General features: G+C 44.7%; 1 protein-coding gene across 3 annotated transcripts in view; it reads left to right on the top strand.

Annotated features, from left to right (window-relative positions):
• ARFGEF1 (ADP ribosylation factor guanine nucleotide exchange factor 1) overlaps positions 1–18,659 on the top strand; it is a 168,136-nt gene that overhangs the window by 131,781 nt on the left and 17,696 nt on the right. The window contains exons 21-29 of one of the 3 annotated variants that reach the window (XR_010786634.1): positions 2,744–2,902; positions 4,067–4,217; positions 4,302–4,392; positions 6,184–6,224; positions 6,372–6,541; positions 9,356–9,507; positions 12,462–12,634; positions 14,655–14,815; positions 17,458–17,622. Coding sequence is in view for 2 of the 3 variants with exons in the window: in XM_066578563.1 (XP_066434660.1) it covers positions 2,744–2,902; positions 4,067–4,217; positions 4,302–4,392; positions 6,184–6,224; positions 6,372–6,541; positions 9,356–9,507; positions 12,462–12,634; positions 14,655–14,815; positions 17,458–17,633 (1,274 nt within the window). In the remaining variant the exon portion in view is untranslated. Of the gene's footprint in view, positions 1–2,743; positions 2,903–4,066; positions 4,218–4,301; positions 4,393–6,183; positions 6,225–6,371; positions 6,542–9,355; positions 9,508–12,461; positions 12,635–14,654; positions 14,816–17,457; positions 17,634–18,659 lie in introns of all 3 variants that reach the window. The other 2 variants (XM_066578563.1, XM_066578564.1) reach the window with 2 other exon arrangements.

Raw genomic sequence — 18,659 nt, forward strand, 5'->3', positions numbered from 1 at the left:
TCGTATCTATAATGGATATTAGTTCTGTTAAATTTGGGCTGCAGCATCCTAAAGAAAGCCGCAGTGCGAATCGTATGGCGGCGCTTCCATTTCAGCTGGATTTTTCCAGCCATTTTCCGTGCTGACTACGCCATATTTATCATAGACAACGTATAACGCTTCTCTTAGATGGTAGTGATTCGCGGCTTGCGTGCCATAAGTGGGTCATATTAAGGAAGGGGGTATTCCGTATTCTTGCCACATCTGCCTTTACGTAGAATCATGCTTACTCGTACGTAGAAGAGTGTGAAGTTATTAAAGAGGGTCTTAATACGCTGCCCTACGTAAGGGCAACATATAACATGTACATATCCGTACTACTAGTAGCCAAAATGGAGGGAACAATGTCTCACTTGGCCACTAGGAGTGCTGACAGAATGCATCAGATACATAGGGGCAGATTTATGAAGACCGGCGTCGAGCGGATATAATTTACGCCCATTTCAAAAACTGGTGTAAATTATACATTAATGTGTTGGTCTGGGGAAGCCACTCTCAACAAGCCACCCCTTCTTTTAGAGAAGGTGGCTTAGAGCAGTGTACCTATCAAAAAGTCGCAAAGTGTTTACACAGATGGGTCTGCGACTCTGCGCCAAATTATGTGATTTTTTTTTTTTTTTTTTTTTTTTTTTAAAAACACTAAAAAGACTATGATAAAACCCCTGTAGTGTAGGCATCTGCTGTATTCATGAGGAAGAGCGCCCCTCGCAGGGATCGGCTTTACTGCAGAACTGTGGTGGCTTGTCAGTGAGACATGACTATCCTGAGGGTAGATTCCCCTCTGAACACGTGTGTAGATTTTATATGTAGTTGATCAATCTGTATACATCGTGAATAACCTTGTATATATCTTGCCCTACGTATCTCCGCTTGTATCGGCCCTTGGTTACATTCGGCACACATAGAGCTGTAGTGGCAATTCTGTTACTAATGGAAACCGTCAACAAGCTTGTGGTTAGTCACGTCCCCGACAGCTGAGGTCCACATGGCAGAGCCCCTGGGATGTGAAGCTACTTTTATACTTCACTTTTTGGATCTGCATGGCGTATGTGCAGAAAAGCTCCTGGCGCCGACCTCATAAGAACCTGTAGGCTTCCGTTCACCGGATAGAGGTCCTTTTTGGCCTCCAATCTGCTGGTTTCCATCGGGAATTAAGTATTTTTTTTTCTTTTAGGGAATAGCAGAAGAGATTGTGGTATTCCATAAGGACGCGTTAAAGTATCCGTTAAATGGATACAGTGATGGTCTGCTGGTGATAGATTAAAGGATAAGTCGTTAGCTTTGCGAAGATTATGACCTATTAGTGATGGATGCATTAATTGAAGGCCTAAGTCTAGCTTCAAAACCCCCTTGCATCACTTCAGGGAAGTAGTGATCCTTCACTGTGGCTGACAGCCGCGATGGTGGTTTGTGGAGTTTCTCCCATTGGTTTCAATGGGAGACATCGATTCGCACTCGCCTACACCATTGGAAACAATGGGAGATGCGATGTGAGGTCACGCCCAAAGTTAGGACAGGCCGCGATTTGTTTCCCACATCGTATCGTGATGCGATGCGGGAAAACATTGGTGATGTATTTGACCCCATTCAAAAGAATAGGGTTTATATTCGTGCGCCTTGCAACTCTCACATATCTCATGCGACTGTCTCGTCTGTGTGAAGCCGGCCTTAGAGTAGCATCTGCTATCCATCGGCTATAGTGGCATGTATTTAATGGATATAGTTTTCTATAGAGGATGCCATTATATCTTGTGTCTGATGCATACTACTGTTGGTTTCCATCATGGCCTCCAAGGTTTTCCTGACACATACATTTAGCGGAAGCCGTTAACATAGTGTGACAAGAGCCTTGGGTGTTATTTCCCTATACCAGACAACTACTTTGCCTTATGTAAAGACTACTAGTCCTGGAATGCACATCGCTAAAGCTGGCGCTATACTGCGATTTAACCCACAAGGAATTCTGGGTAGTTTCAGGTATTAAGTCAAACTGTGATTGCAACCCTGGGCTTTAGTATTTACTATAAATCTGGACTAGAACAAGTTAAGTAATGCGTTGTATTTTCAAAGTTGCCCAATTTTCTTTCTAGCTTGGTTCCAAATGTAAAATTAAGTTTAAAACTAGGGCTACGCAGCAACTTTTGGCACGAGTCATTTAGTCCATGGTTTTCTTTTGACTGTTGTCTCAATAACTTAAGGGATTGCCCCACTTCTAGCTATTTTGCTGCAGGAAGCAGCAGCTCCATACATTGTGTAGTGGCCCGGGTTGGTACTGCAGACTTAGTCCTATTCATTTCGGTAGGACTCAGCCTGCACTACCAACCCTAGCCACTGTGCTATGCATGGAGCTCTCTGCATCCTTCAGCAAAACCTCTCAAAGCGGGACAACCCCTTTAAGAGTCGGAACACGACTGCATACATTCTTTGCGGTGATGAAGGGAGCATGACCCTGCGATCTGTGACATGTGTCATGCCAAAAGTCCTAGCCTAAAGGTGAGCACTTTAATAATACAGAGTTAATGCGATGTTTCTACACGTCTTGCTCTTTTCAGATTTGTTGCCTCCTAAAAAATTTTTTCTGTCCTACCAGCAGACTAGGAAAATAAGGCGATGGGGATACCGTGAGCGTTGGCCGTTAATAGTTCACAACTGGACGAGCCCTTTTAAGATGTTGTTGATACATTGTATATGCACTTTCTTCCAGCTGGAGCGAGATGCCTACGTGCAGGCCTTAGCAAGGTTTACATTATTAACCGTCAGCTCTGGAATTACCGAGATGAAACAGAAGAACATCGATACCATCAAAACTCTCATCACCGTGGCTCATACAGATGGAAACTACTTAGGAAGCTCGTGGCATGAGGTACTTGCCATTGTTTACTTGGATATGGTTCCAAGAACATAAACTGTGAACTTGTTGATTCTTCAGTGTGATAAAAAGTACATCTTCATTATTAAAGTAGTGCGATGGCAGAAGGTAACTTTTATATGTAGCTTTCACAGTCCCGGTGTTTCCCCCACTGGAATCGGGGAAGAAAATATGCAGTAAAACCAGGAGAAAACTGCAAGGGATATGCGTGTGGCTTCCAAAAATATATATTGCTATCTCTTCTTGAAACTGTATGATTTCTGCCTTATGCTGTGGGTAGGCTTTATTAAAGGGCAAAACCGATACGTTAAGTGTAAGGCCTGACACAAAATTAAAGAGCACCAAAGAGAATCCAAACATTCACCACCCTTGTCACATACTAACCCTAAAAGTGACTTTTTTCTATTTGTCGAAATGCCTGATGATGCCGTGTTTCCCCAAAAATAAGGCCTACCCAGATTTTCAGGGGGGCCTTGAAATAGAAGCCCACTCCGAAAAAAATCCCTAGCTACACTACATGGGGAAAAAAACAATACTCACCTAACAGGCGCCATTCGGGTCCCTCTCGCTGTTCTCTGGCACTCTTGCAGTCTTCCGTAGAGTCCTCAGCGCTGAGAGCGCATTCTGTTCCTAGTAACGGGGCTTGAATACTCCGCCTCCAGCAAGAGATTGCGGTGATTGGTTGAGGCAGTGTTCCTGAACTAATCGGAGTCGGCGATTGATGAACCAGTCACGGACATTCAATGATGTCATTCAATGAATGGCTGTGATTGGTTCATCGAGCACCGGCTATGATTGGCAGAGGCGGTGTTCCTGAACCAATCACAGCAATCTCTTGCTGGAGGCGGGGTATTCAAGCCCCGTTACTAGGAAGAGAATGCGCGCTCAGCGCTGAGGACACTACAGAGGACTGTCGGAGCGACAGAGACCAGTGGGAGGGACCCAAATGACGGCTCCTAAGTAAGTATTAAGATACCACCCGGAAATAAGACACTGTGCCTCTTTTGGGGCAAACATTAATATAAGACAGTGTCTTATTTTTGTGAAAACACGGTACTTTACAATTTTCTGTATTTTTACTAATGAGGGCACCTCATTAGCATAAAAAGCTATACAAAAAAATTGTTTCTGCCAACATGTTTCCTTTTTCCTACACAGATTTTGAAGTGCATCAGCCAACTTGAACTTGCACAGTTAATAGGCACCGGAGTGAAACCACGTTACATCTCTGGGACATCAAGGAATAGAGAAGGGTCATTTACCGGAACCAAAGATCAGGCCTCTGATGAGTTTGTCAGTCTCGGCCTAGGTGAGTGTTCAGTCGGATGGCATGTAGAGTCTGAGCTGAACTTCTGCTTTGATTTCATTGCTTGTTTTTTCTTCTCTGTTAAAGTTGGAGGAAACGTTGACTGGAAGCAGATTGCAAGTATACAGGAATCTATAGGGGAGACCAGCTCTCAGAGTGTTGTGGTGGCCGTGGACAGGTACAGTTTTCCTTTCTGTCATTCCCTGCAATCTTATCTTATAGCATTGAAGGTATACTGGTAGGTAGGGATGTAACTTGTATTAATTAGTATAGATTTCCCCCAACCCATAGCACAAAAATCGAGAAAATCACTGAAAATGGCAGTTAAAGGCTATGTACACCTTTGCATTCAGTTTTCCAAGGAACTGCAGACTGAAATCTTAACAAATTCTTTCAGTTACAGTAAAGTGACAGCTCCTCCCCTGTTGTGAATGTGCATTCACTGCCTTTCCACAGAGTTTTTACGGACGGCTGTATGACAATGCTGAGGGATGTTAGAGGGCAGAGAGCAGAGAAAGCTACTGTTACAGAGTGCTGTAATTCATACTGGGTGAAATTTCTGCTCTTATCAGCAGTGAGGGGGATGGGACCAGCCGCTACTCAGAGAAAGGATGGCTAGATAGCTGTGTAATGTTGAGTGGGCGGGGTTATGCTGCACAGCTACTGAAGGAGAAGAGGGGAGGCGGAGTTGTGCTTGTGCACCTTCATGAAAGACCAGTTGATCAGTTGTGGGATTGCTGCTGAACCAGAAACTTAAATGCAGGAAAGCCTGCAAGCCAAGTATGATACTTTCTAATTACTTGAGAAGGAAAACTCAATGCAAAAAAAAAAGTGCATCAATTTTTCTGCAGAGACTTTGTAAGATGTGTGTATTGATTTTTATGTGCAAAGATTTCCATAGCCTTTTAAGATCTTTTCTGCTTCTTAGATCGATGTTCCTTGAAAGATTAGGTGACAATCAATAAATTTCCAACTTCAGTTGGCACACAGCCCTCCCAGACTCCTGAAGTACACCATGTTATGTAGTAACCTCCAATATTTTACTCCCAGAAAGCCTATAAAACCTAATGCAGTGAACCTACACTTTACAATGCCACCTGCAAACGCACAACAAATCATCCACCAAGACATTCTAAGAGTATGTTCGCATCTGATTTTGGGCTTTTTCATCACTTTTGTTGGCAGGATTAGTGCAGCATGCTACACTATATAAGCTTAGCCATCTTGAAAATCTGTGCCTGATAAATAGATATTGGAACAAGCCATATCTGAAGGCTTCTAGTAACCGTTTTGTGTTGCCTCGGCTCTAATAAAGAAGTTAAAGAAGCCTGTTGTTCGGAGTCCTAACATAAGCCATCCGTGTCACTGGCCACAGTAGTTCTGAACAGCAAATCCTAAATGAGCCGTTGCCATTATTTCTGCATGCTTTTTCCATTACCCCCTGAAGTCCGGAGCCTTATTACAGCTTTTACTGTAATATTTATCACAAATGAATCTTTCATTAAGATGGGATTTTCCGGCCGGCTGAGCACATGCTAGCAGGAACACTTTGTAAGCATGTCAGCGAAAGGCCAGAGAGCGCACAATGTATGAAAACTCTAGCGTCACGAATCAACACTTCTGGTTCCTCGACCTTTTTAGCTCTGCCTGTCGGAGAGCGGCTCACAGCGGACAAGCTGTGGCTGAGCCCTTGAAGGCAGAGGAGATTATCTGCTTGACATGGCAGGGAAAGAGGGGGTCAGGCTGTCCTGTTTTTTATTAAAATTTCATTTTCCAAATTATTTCGGTTTTATAGAAAATTGGTGATGAGAACGGGCACCCTGGGCGCATAGGTTGGTATCTGCAGGGTGGTTCAGTCATCTAGTGGTGGAAAGTAGTAGGTTATTCCGGTCGTGGGAAGTCAGGGAGGATTTAATGATAATGCATTTCTATATTCCATTAGTGTAAAATACAATAAATGTCTTTGCAGAATATTCACTGGATCTACAAGGCTGGATGGAAATGCTATAGGTAAGTAGTTCACGTCCGTAACCAACACCCTTGGTGATCTTTCTTCCAACTTTCCACCCCAGTCCTGTCTCTTGCTTTTCACCATTCTGTCATGTCATGGTTAGATTTGTTGTATAGCATTAAACTGAAGCCATTCTGTGCTTGCAGTGGATTTTGTGCGCTGGCTTTGTGCAGTTTCAATGGATGAGCTGGTGTCCCCCACACACCCACGTATGTTTAGCTTGCAGAAAATTGTAGAGATCTCTTACTACAACATGGGGCGGATCAGACTCCAGTGGTCCAGGATATGGGAGGTCATCGGAGATCACTTTAATAAGGTAAGATTGGGGTTAATGGTGTGTACAGTGATCTACACAACTCTACACTTACAGTTAAATCCACCTTAAAGAACAGCTATTAAAACCGGTAGTATGGGGGACAGGTTTACACCTACCTTCTCCGCTGTTCAGCTTTCCTCTGAAGACCTGAAATCAGATCTGTACCCGGTCTGTAAATGATGCTAGAGATGGGTAGTGCTTCTGGGCGCTCTGTATTAAAGGGGTTGTCCCGGGTTAGAAAAACATGGCTGCTTTCTTCCAAACCAGCTCCACCCTCGTCTGTGGGTTGTCTGGTTGTTCGCTGCAATGCCACACTCAACCCCCGTGGACAAGGGTAGCGCTGTGTTTAGAAGAAAGCAGCCATGTTTTTCTAACCCAAGATAACGCCTTAAAGTGAATGTCAACCCCTTCCTCCAACTCTTGATTGACAGCCTAATTTTTACGCTTGCAGGGGATTGGGTTGTTAATTACTTAATGCTAAAAGCCCAGGACAACTATTTAGCAATGAATCGCAGTAGTGTCATTAACGTTCGGCATATGGTGGTTTCGTGGCTCCTGAGGCAGATTGGGCAGCAGGGGAGGTATGTGTAACCTTTCCCCCATCTCAGCGTACCGCTGTCTTTCTGGTTCAGTAGCTGCAGGAATGCTGACCGATATCCTTTATACAGAATTACTAGGTAAAGATGTGTATATATCCCTTATAAGAGGCAAGGAGTGGATTATTGGTGGTTCTCCTGACCACCCCCTATTGCAAATGGAAGGTTAAGGGAGATGTCTGAGAGTAGTAAAATTACACTTTGCTAAAGGAAATAATATGCAATAAATAAATCCAACCATTAAAGGACTTGTCAGAATATAAAAAAAATATGTAAGTATCTGGAAATGCAATAAAATAGCAAAAGAAGCTGCACTTACCTCTCTTCTTCCTCCCCCCTATCACCGGAAACAGCAGAGCATCTGCAGTAACAATCCTGCTGCTAGCACAGACCAGAGGTCAGGTGACCACAGCAGCTAATCAGAGGCCACAGTATCACCGCCCTTTCTCCTGGGATAAGCTCTCACATCCTGGGTGCTAAATGTTTGTTGCAGCCTCTGATTGGCTGCAGCGGTCACATGACTTCCAGTCCGTGCTGATAGCGGGATCTTCACCAGAGATGCTCCACTGTTTCCCAAGGGAAGCGAAGAGAGGCAAGTGCAGCTTCTTTTGTTATTTTATTGCATGCCCGGTTGTTGACATTTTTTCTTATACTCGGACAAGCCCTTTAAATCCCCCACCGCCCACGCCATTGCCCAGGTGGTCCACCAATGGCTTTCATGAGTTTCCAGGAGCTATTATGTGTTGTACAACATATAGACACTCGCCAGCCATTCGCCTGCCTTGGGTAAAGAGCCCTTTACATGCGCCAGTGATTGTGAACTAACGTTCTTATGAGCGCTCCTTCACCCGACCAAGGCGGTGGGCAACCAGCAATCTGGAAAACTGTCTTTTGTGAGTTTATCATTTTTTTTGTGCCGCTGCAGAAATCATCAATGTTAGCAGCACATCTCCCCATGGAAAGAAAGGACGTGCTGCAAACCGTGCTGAAGCCATTCACACTTCATCCAGTCTGCATTAGCTGTAAGGCCCATTTACACGGAGCGATCATCATTAAAAAATCACTAAAAGGCAATTGTTTGAGTGATAATCGTTGCGTGTAAATGTGCGCCCATCGTGCACTGCTAGCCGATCGTTAAATTCAGTCCAACCTAAAAATCGTCTTTCAGCCTTATCAGCAGTTCTCCGCCGGGAGTGCTAAAAGCATTGTTTCCCCTGGAGAACAAAGGACATGAATGCAGATAAGAGCCCTGAGGCTATTAACTGCTTTCAGCTAAGGTTTCATTTGCACACTTAATTGCTCTTAAGTAGCTACTTAAAAGTTTATGCAAAATGATCGCTCAAAGCTGTCAGTCAAACTGTCGTTTGAGCGATCATTGGGCTGTGTAAATGGGCCTTTAAGGAAGACTATTTAAACGAATGCCAAACCTATTGATAACTAATAAGGCCGCCTGCACACAGGCAGATGCATTTCAGAATCCGGAGCGGGTGGCACTATTTTGGAAGAAAGTAGCCATGTTTTCCCAACCCTGGACATCCCCTTTAAGGCAGATATTTTTACAGAAGCGACAACAGAAACTGATGTTGGGTTAACATATTGGCTGTTTGCCATCAGTTGCTGCAAACCTACATGATCTCACTATGGTCAGCACATTGCGCAGGCCAGGCTGGGCGAACTACTCCACAAAAGAAATAGTTTGACTCCCACAAAACCACTTTGACCTCTGATGCCACGCAAATCCTTTAAACCTGAGGTATGACGGGAGTCCGTGGGCTCGTGTCTCATTACAGTGACAGAAAGTGGAAGAGTTGTTTTTCCTTCAGCTTATCCTCTGGCTTGGTTGCCTTCAATGTTTGTATCCCCCAAAGCAACGTAATTGTTTTTGAGTATCCGTGACCTGCGCTCACTGGGTGGAAAGCCACATTCAGAAAGCCCCAGCGACATAACATAAGACAGACAATACTGCATGTCATTGTCACTGCCCTGCAGTACTTCCACAACAGGTGCTGCAGTGTAATACTAATACAATATCAATGTGTCATATATCTAAAACGATTGCATTTTCTGGTGCAGCCCCAAGACTGTGCTGTGTTACTGTACTACAGCACCCCCTGGTGGCACATCAACAGCATGCTGCCTTCTATAGCTGTAGTAAAGCCCCATATCACATACATGTACCACAGTACAAGAAGAAAATCTACTATGTTCTCTTTCTTAGGTCGGTTGCAACCCGAATGAGGATGTTGCCATCTTCGCAGTAGATTCGTTAAGACAGCTTTCTATGAAATTTTTAGAAAAAGGGGAGCTCGCTAATTTCCGCTTCCAGAAAGATTTCTTAAGGCCATTTGAGCACATAATGAAGAGAAATAGGTGAGTGCGCAATGTCTGTCTTTGGTTCCTCTTGTGGTCTGGCCTTTACCTTGGTTCCCCAATGCTCTGCTGCTGCTCTCCACTCCGTCTCATAGACAGGTTCCCCATCTGAGACTCCCCGACATCAGTTCTATATAGCGTAAAGGGGTATATTCCCATTCCAATGTGCTGCAGGTATGAAAGTAAAGCTCTTGCTCCCTACCTCAGTCTCAGAAATGCCATTTTCTCATGAAAGCAGTAGTGTTCTCTCAAGGGATTTATTGCTCATTGATAGGGGAAGCAACCGGTTTGGTGACCCTCATCACTTGGGCACTTCTAATCTCGTATGCAATGATCTTCTGGAGTGCATGCGCAATAGTTTCCAGCCACCCGTCACTGCCTTCCTCCTTTTCTTTCTGTAGAACCCCTCGTGGTTTGTGCTACCCAAAAGGCCTTCTACATGTAGGAAAAAAAAAAAGCAGAACGCATATTTAGCATATGGCTGGGCCAGGAGGTATTGTGCATGTGCTTCACATATCAATATTTGACCCTTTGCAATCCAATTTTGGATACTGGGTTTCCTAGGGGGCTTTCTCTTTCTGCCATTATACAATGGCGCCATCTGCTGGCTAGAGACAGTACTGTGTTATGGGACATGCTGGAGAGGCCCCCGACAACAGAGTGGCCAGTAATCTACAGTAAGAATAACCTGCTGGACCTCTTCCGACATCGGAGCTGTACAGCCTTCAATCAGAATGTCTTTAGATGTCAGACAGTGGATTGGAAAGGGTTAAAGGGGTATTCCAAGTTTTTTATAAACAAAGCCCGGTGGAAAATGTGGGTAGCAATCGAGCTGCATCATATTTGACCTTTTGGCTAATCCTACTTTTTTTTAAACTCCCAAAGCCCCGTTCAGTGGTAATATAGTACAGATATACAATGTTGAGATAACACTGGTAAGTGCATTGCATAAAATAAAGACACACACAGTATGGGTGGTACACTTTTCACTTGCATCATACAGCCCAATGGAATTAAGTTCTCTTTTGCAGTCAAACTACTAACGATGACCTGTCTGTGTGTGCGTGAGTGAATGAGTGGGTTTGTGAGTGATGTATATGTCCTGCCCCTGATCACATGACTGTGATGTCATCCAGGTCCTTCATCCTCAGGGAGGTAGTTACATGCTCCGCCCCTCATCACATAACTGTGACATCTTCACAGGTCCTGTACACACACAGCTGCTGTCCGGCAAGGTGTTCGTTGCTATTATTTCATAGCAACTGAAACCACAAGGGGTTTGTAGTCCGCCCGTAATCTGCATAAGGATGCCGGAACCTTAATGACGTCACCATCATGTGATAAGGGGCGGAGAATGTAACTCCCTCACTGGGGATGAAGGACCTTTGATGGCGTCACCATTGTGATCGGGGTGGAGCATGTAGGTCATTCACTTGAGATCAGCATCACAGTTATGTGATCAGGGGCAGAACATGTAAGTCATTCACACGGGATGAGCGTTATCGTCATGTGTTTGGGAGCGGAGCATGTAAGTAATTTACTCAAGATGAGCAATATCGTCATGTGATCGGGGCGGAGTATGTAAGTCATTCATTTGGGATGAGCATCACCGTCAAGTGATCAGGGGCTGAGCATGTAAGTCATTCACTCGGGATGAGTGTCAGCGTCATATGATCGGGGGCGGAGCATGTAAGTCATTCTCTCGGGATGAGTGTTACTGTCATGTGATCAGGGGGAAGCATGACTGTGACATCATCACAGGTCCTTTATCTCCAGTGCTGTGCTGCTTTTGATCCCTGTTGCATGGGATGAACAGTGTATGTAGCAGAGCTGTGTGTGTGACGTGTATGTAGCAGAGCTGTGTGTGTGACGTGTATGTAGCAGAGCTGTGTGTGTGACGTGTATGTAGCAGAGCTGTGTGTGTGACGTGTATGTAGCAGAGCTGTGTGTGTGACGTGTATGTAGCAGAGCTGTGTGTGTGACGTGTATGTAGCAGAGCTGCGTGTGTGACGTGTATGTAGCAGAGCTGCGTGTGTGACGTGTATGTAGCAGAGCTGCGTGTGTGACGTGCGCGTAGCAGAGCTGCGTGTGTGACGTGCGCGTAGCAGAGCTGCGTGTGTGACGTGCGCGTAGCAGAGCTGCGTGTGTGACGTGCGCGTAGCAGAGCTGCGTGTGTGACGTGCGCGTAGCAGAGCTGCGTGTGTGACGTGCGCGTAGCAGAGCTGCGTGTGTGACGTGCGCGTAGCAGAGCTGCGTGTGTGACGTGCGCGTAGCAGAGCTGCGTGTGTGACGTGCGCGTAGCAGAGCTGCGTCGTTGACGTGCGCGTAGCAGAGCTGCGTCGTTGACGTGCGCGTAGCAGAGCTGCGTCGTTGACGTGCGCGTAGCCGAGCTGCGTCGTTGACGTGCGCGTAGCCGAGCTGCGTCGTTGACGTGCGCGTAGCCCAGCTGCGTGTGTGACGTGCGCGTAGCCCAGCTGCGTGTGTGACGTGCGCGTAGCCCAGCTGCGTGTGTGACGTGCGCGTAGCCCAGCTGCGTGTGTGACGTGCGCGTAGCCCAGCTGCATGACGCCAACAGAAACACTGGTACTATAATTTCCTTATAATTGCTAGTAATTTTATATCCACATAGTGCAACATATGCTGAACCCTAACGATGAATGCACGACTCCATCACCCTCCAGACTCCTCCTTCTCCGAGTTAATGGATGGGTTTGTTTTTGTAATTCCATGGCACATTTGCATTTAATAGGTTATTACATATGAAACACTACAACCTGGTACACTATAGTGACCCGCAGCGCCCCCAGGAGGTCGGAATGTTTTAGAATATTATCTTGTTCCTTCAGTTCCTTATTTTTTCTTCTATGTCTGTAAACAGTTGTGCCCATGCATATTATGCATATCCCGTGACTGAAGTATCACTCTCATGCAGTCTGTGATCTCTTCTCATTAAGGTCACCGACCATTCGGGACATGGTTGTCCGCTGTATTGCACAGATGGTGAATTCCCAAGCTGCTAACATTCGCTCAGGCTGGAAAAACATATTCTCAGTTTTTCACTTGGCTGCATCAGACCAGGATGAGAGTATAGTAGAGCTTGCCTTTCAGACCACCGGGCACATCGTCAGTGAGTATCTCATCTGTCTCTGCAATAACCAGTTTGTGTTCCTTTTACGTTTTATACAATGATGTCATTTTCAGATTGGCGCAAGAATAAAATCCCTCGTCAGTAGAGCCTTAGCAGATACCATTTATCTTCTAGCCGTCTGTCAGGCTTATGTGTAGTTTTATTAGTTTCTCACCTGCCCCAAGTTCTCATCCAGTAAGCTATTATAGACAACATCATTTCTTCCCAGCAATCCGTTCCTCCGAAGTTGCAGCCATAATGAATTCTTCTCGGCATCTTTCATTAATTTCCGGCTGCACAGAATAGCGCGGTCAATTTTGCCATTCTCTCCGGCACAAATACCGGAAACAAATGGGGGGCGGCTCACACCTAGACCTTATCGGTGGAAGCCTTGGCTTCTGTCCAGGTTTCCACCTGAATCCAGTTTTCAGGAATTCAGAGGGATCCCTGGGACAGTCCCCATGGTGTACTCCAAAATATGGTGTGCACCCCCCCCTGCTAATAGAATGATATGAAACCGTTGCAAATGTCTGGGTTCCGATTTGCATATGAACATAAAGTCCAGCTAAAAATGACCACAGTCTTATGATATATACCTGTGAACTTGGACCACCACCATTACCTAAAACAAGGGGGCAGTGCCGTTTTATAGGAGGTTCAACTCCTATATCTGAAATCTCGCAGCGGAATCAGACCCGGCGTCCCCAGAGACCCATATTCACCTGCCCGGATCCGCCTTGAGTGTCTAGGCCGGTGCGCATGCGCATTGCAGTGCATGACACACCAGCGCTGGGCTATGACGTGCATTCCCCGTGCTCACTGCGAAAGTATCGCCGGACGGCTTACATTGACTGCAATGGAAACCCCCCGTGCGATTTTCCACACAAAATAAAACATACTGCGATTCTCCCCTGCAAGCGGAAAATTGTAGTTGATTTCTGCTCGTGGGCAGGGAAGAATCATTTACCATTGTATGTCTACGGATGGACATTGCTGCGGAATTCGCAGCGGGTGTCTGGCCGCGAACTCCGCAGCAATTATCTGTCCGTGGGTATTCGGCCTATAGAGGTTTTATTATGTTTTACTACTTTCGCACAATACAGATGCTTTTTTTTCACCAGAGCTGTAGAAGGGTTTTTTTTTTTTTTTTTGCAGGATGACTTGTAGTTTTTATTGGTACCATTTTGTGATATATGCAACTTTTTGCTTATTTTTTTATACCTGTTTTGGGGAGGCAGGTTCAATGGAAAATGGATACTTAAAAAAAATTAAAATAAATAAAAAATTTTTACTCAATTTATCATGAGGGATGAATAATGTAATGTTTTGTATTATGTGTTAATACTAATTATGTGTAGTTTTTTGTTCTTTTAATTGTGTTTAATATTTAATGCCTTACGTAAGGAGAAAAAAAACGTAGCAAATTTCTTGTATAAATATCTAGATGCTGTAGTTTGCAATGACTTTAACACTTGCAGGGTTAAACGGAGTAGAGGAGTGATTAGATGAGCAAGTCCTAATCTTTTCTGGGAAAAAAGACCCCAATATGTGACAATGAGAGAGCAAATATGCTCTCTGATTGATGGGGGGGAATGATAACATGAAGCAAAGTCTATGTCAACCTTCCCCTGGGACAGGAGAGAGATGGGAGAATTACAGATGATTCTCTGCTGCTGGCTCGTTCCCTCCCCTCCTCCGCTCTGCACTGACTGAGAAGTGACATCTGTACATTCAGTATTCCCGACCCTACTTCAAGAGGCTCTACCTCCGCTTCATAGCATTTTGGTAGCTCTAATAGCATTGGAGCTAGGGTTGTCTCAAATAGAATGAGCTACGTTTATCCAAAACTGTAATGTCCAAAACAGCAGAACGAACACAGCTGATCTTAAACTTAAGAGCGCTAAGTAAACAACTCTTGACATTACATTACAAGCCGTAGATTTAAACAGCTCTTTGTTTGGAGTGTTATATCAGAACTTTCTAACGATGGAAATAATATATTGAATGTTCTTTCCCGCAGCTCTCGTGTTTGAAAAACATTTTCCAGCCACCATTGATTCTTTTCAAGATGCAGTGAAATGTCTCTCTGAATTTGCGTGTAATGCCGCATTCCCAGACACCAGCATGGAAGCCATCCGCCTCATCCGCCATTGTGCTAAATATGTTTCTGACAGGCCTCAGGTATGGATTCATTGCATGACAATAAAATGGTGAGATACAAGCTGCATGAAATTAAGATGTGTGTAAAGAAACAGGTTCAACATAAACCTGTTAAAGTATACAATGGATGTAATTTACACGGAGCAATGATCGCTTAAATGACAGTTTGAGTGACAGCTTTGAACGATCATTTTATGTAAACTATTAAGTAGCTACTCAGCTGCTTATTAGCGTGCAAATGAAGCCTTTAGCTGAATGCAGTTAAAGGCCAGAGGGCTCTTATCTGCTTTCAGCTCCTTTGTTCTGCAACGGGTAACCATGCTATTGGCACTACCCGCAGAGATCTCAGCGTGCGGTCCTGATAAGACCGCACAATGATTTCTAGGCTGGCTTCAATTTAACGATCAACCAGCCGTGCACGAAAAGTGCATGATGGCCACTCAAAGGATCACTTTTGAGCGATCATCGCTCCTTGTAAATGGGCCTTAAGTACTTGTTCTAAAGCTGGGGTTTTCATCAGCTTTTTAGTAGTGCCCCATAGCTTATGGTCAATTCTGATGTGGTGGAATTTTTTTCCAATGAAAGTACGGCATATTTGACTAAAATAGTTTCATTGGTGTCAAATTATACATTAATCTGTCACTAATAATAGAAGCAAAACAAGAGAAAGTCAAAGTCACCAGTCTGGTGAGGAATTTGCAAATGAAGCCATAACCGCATTTATCCTCGAAATTATGCTGTATGGTGCTCATTTGTAACGCTCTACAGTTCTTGATGAATATACTCAAATCCGTTCTCAGGCCTCGGTCACGTGAGCATTTCTTTTTACACAAACTGACACGCAAAAAGATTGCTGCTCATGTGTGTAAAAATCGCGGGAACGGGCAGTTTCATGCGCAGAAGACCTAAGCTTAATGCGCATGAAAGTTGCCCATTCACTGGGGAGAGTCCCGTTCCCTCCCTCCCTGCTCTGTGGGATATCCTCATAGCACAGAGAGAGTGGGCGAGGCTATAGGGCTTTTCACAGTGATTCCCCATAGCAAATATACCGCTGGGGGTTGCTTAGAGGATGGATTGCTCTAGCCCTGCCCACTCCTCCTATGCTCTCGGGGAAAGCCCTGTAACCCCGCCCCCCCTCTCTCTCTCAGATAAAGTGAAATCCCTTGAGGAGACAGGTGGAGGGAGTCCCCTAGTGCCCCCTGCTGCTTGGAAATTTCCCAGCAGCGGGGCTGGAGGAGAACCCAGCTGCTTACAGCAAGATATTTAAAATATGCTGCCCAGAAGCACATTTTAAATGTTCCGTTGTAAATTCCTGTTAGTCGCTGTGGGGATTAAGGGAATCCTTGGGGAGTCCCCTCATCCCCGCGGGGACTAACAGGAGTTTACAGTGGGACATTTAAAATGTGCTTCTGGGCAGCAGGTTTTAAATGTCCTGCTGTAAGTAGTGGGGAATCTTCTTTTCCTGCACAGCAGTTTCTATAGACTCCAGCTCCTATAGGAGTCAATGGAAACTCCAGCGCAGCACGCATCAAAGATAGGTCAGATCCTATCGTTGGTGCGCACCACAGAGCTACATGTGACCTGCTGCATGTCCTATTGTTAGAAGCGAACCGTTTCACGCGCCTAGCATTCTCTCATGTGAACGCTTCTATAGGAGCCTATTCGTTCCTATTAGAAGCACGTTCTGTCCGCCGCTAGCACCGCAAAAAGAAAACGCTCGTCTGACCGAGGCCCTAAACTGTTTCACACAGTATCCCATACACCTGTATCAAAACATTGATACTTTCGTGTAGATGTGCACTTAAATACACGTGCAGTGAGGAAACAGCTCTGTCTTTGTATCTTGGCAATTGCTACCCTCAGCCCACTTTTTGTGGTTTAAAGGCGATGTACACTTTTGCACTCCTTTTTTTTTTCTTTTAATCAATGTGCTTTTGGAAATGAAGACTTTTTGTAATTGGTTTTCATTAAAAAAAATGTTATGCTTGTTTTGTTGTCCAAGGCACTGCAAACTGGAGGATTGGAATCTTAGCAAATTCTGTCAGTCAGAGTAAACTGATAGCTTCTCCCCAAGTCTACTCCCCTCTTGTGAATGTAATAGCTCAGTAGAGAGGCAATGAATGCACAGACAGCTATATAACAGTCCTGATAGATGATGGAGGGTAGAGAGCAGAGAAAACTACTGTTACAGAGGGCTGTAATTCAATGCAGGTGAACTTTCTGCTCCCATCAGCTGTGAGCAGGAATGGGGCCAGCAGCTACTCAGAGAGAGGATGGAGAGATAGCTGTGTAGTATTGAGTGGGCGTGATTATGCTACACCGCCTCTGAAAGAGAAGAGGGAAGTCGAGTTTGTGTGCATTCATAAGAAAAACCAGCTGATCAGTGCTGGAATGTTCCCGAGCCAGAAACTTGAATGTAAGAGAGCCAGCAAACCAAGTATGAGGCTTTCTAAATGCTTGACAAGGAAAACTTAATGCAAAAAAAAAACCAAACTGATAAGTGCCTTATTTTTTCTGCAAGGTCTTAGATGTGTATGTATATTAATCTGTTATGCACAAAGGTTTCCATGGGCTTTTAATTCATGTAGCTTGGGTACTTACTCCCTAGACTCATTGCACGTACCCCTACAGTTATATGGATTTGATTTTGCATCATTTTTCAGGAGACAAAAATTGGTGCATTGATGATACACTGTGATACTTTGCAGGCGTTTAAGGAGTACACAAGTGATGACATGAATGTAGCACCCGAAGATCGAGTGTGGGTGAGAGGATGGTTCCCCATTCTGTTTGAGCTGTCCTGCATCATCAACAGATGCAAATTAGATGTAAGAACCAGGTAACAATCAGTATTTGAAATTCCAGTTTTTAAAGGTATTTATTCTGTTCTAGTTATTTGTGTTTATATTGTCAGGGATATTAAAGTGTCCCTAGAATTACATTCCCATCTGATCTTCCATCAGGCATGGAAAATCACAGGGAACACATTAGCAGGTACAGTTGCTGGAGCTGTAGTGATATGCTTGAAGTGTCTTGTGCACAGGTTCTATTAAATATAATACGAACCATGCAGGAAACTCCTTGGGCCCTGTATGGTCTCCACTGCAACTGTTCCACCTGATGTAAGAGTCAAGAGTTGGAGAAAACTCCAGCATCAAGACAACCACTTAACATATACTTCATTTTCATCAATGTAAATTCCTGTAAACAGTCTTACAAAGGTTTTCCAGGCAGCGCCCGCTGTCAATGCCAAAGTATACCAGGGATAGAGCGGAAGCCGCTGCTTTGACCACTGTGCAGTGGCCGTCGCTCGTAATTGCAGGTGCTCCATTGAAAATGCCTATAAAGGGGATATCCAGGAAGGTAAACCATTTTCAATCACTCAGCGTGGTGGAATAACATAAAAAAGCCATACAACACTCACTCGATTCCTTGCTGCTCACAACTTTCTTGCTGCACCTTTTTCGTTTCTACCTTGTCCCCCGCTGGTCTTCACTTCCTATTGCAGCAGCTTGGATGTCCTGAAAACTTGGTATGTGACATCTGCAGCTAATTACTGACCAAAGTGATCTGATGATTGGATACAATGGTCACATGTCGCTGGCGTTGGTGACATCATCACTGACTCACTGCAGCCAGAAGTGAAGACCAGCAGGGAACCAGACGCTGGAAGATCGAGAGTGGCGGTGGTAACGTAGGGTTAGTATGGCTCTTTTTATGTTATTCCTCCACTCTGAGCCTGTTAGAAAAAAGTTTTTCACTCTGTATAACCCCTTTAAGAACATCTCCATGCTAGGCTAAAAATACATGGCCTATTGTCCTAATGTCAGTGGTTGTTGGATGTAATATGTGTGGAGACTAGAAT

Source organism: Eleutherodactylus coqui, chromosome 9 (genome assembly GCF_035609145.1).
Source record: "Eleutherodactylus coqui strain aEleCoq1 chromosome 9, aEleCoq1.hap1, whole genome shotgun sequence".
In the NCBI taxonomy this organism is placed as follows: Eukaryota; Metazoa; Chordata; class Amphibia; order Anura; family Eleutherodactylidae; genus Eleutherodactylus; species Eleutherodactylus coqui.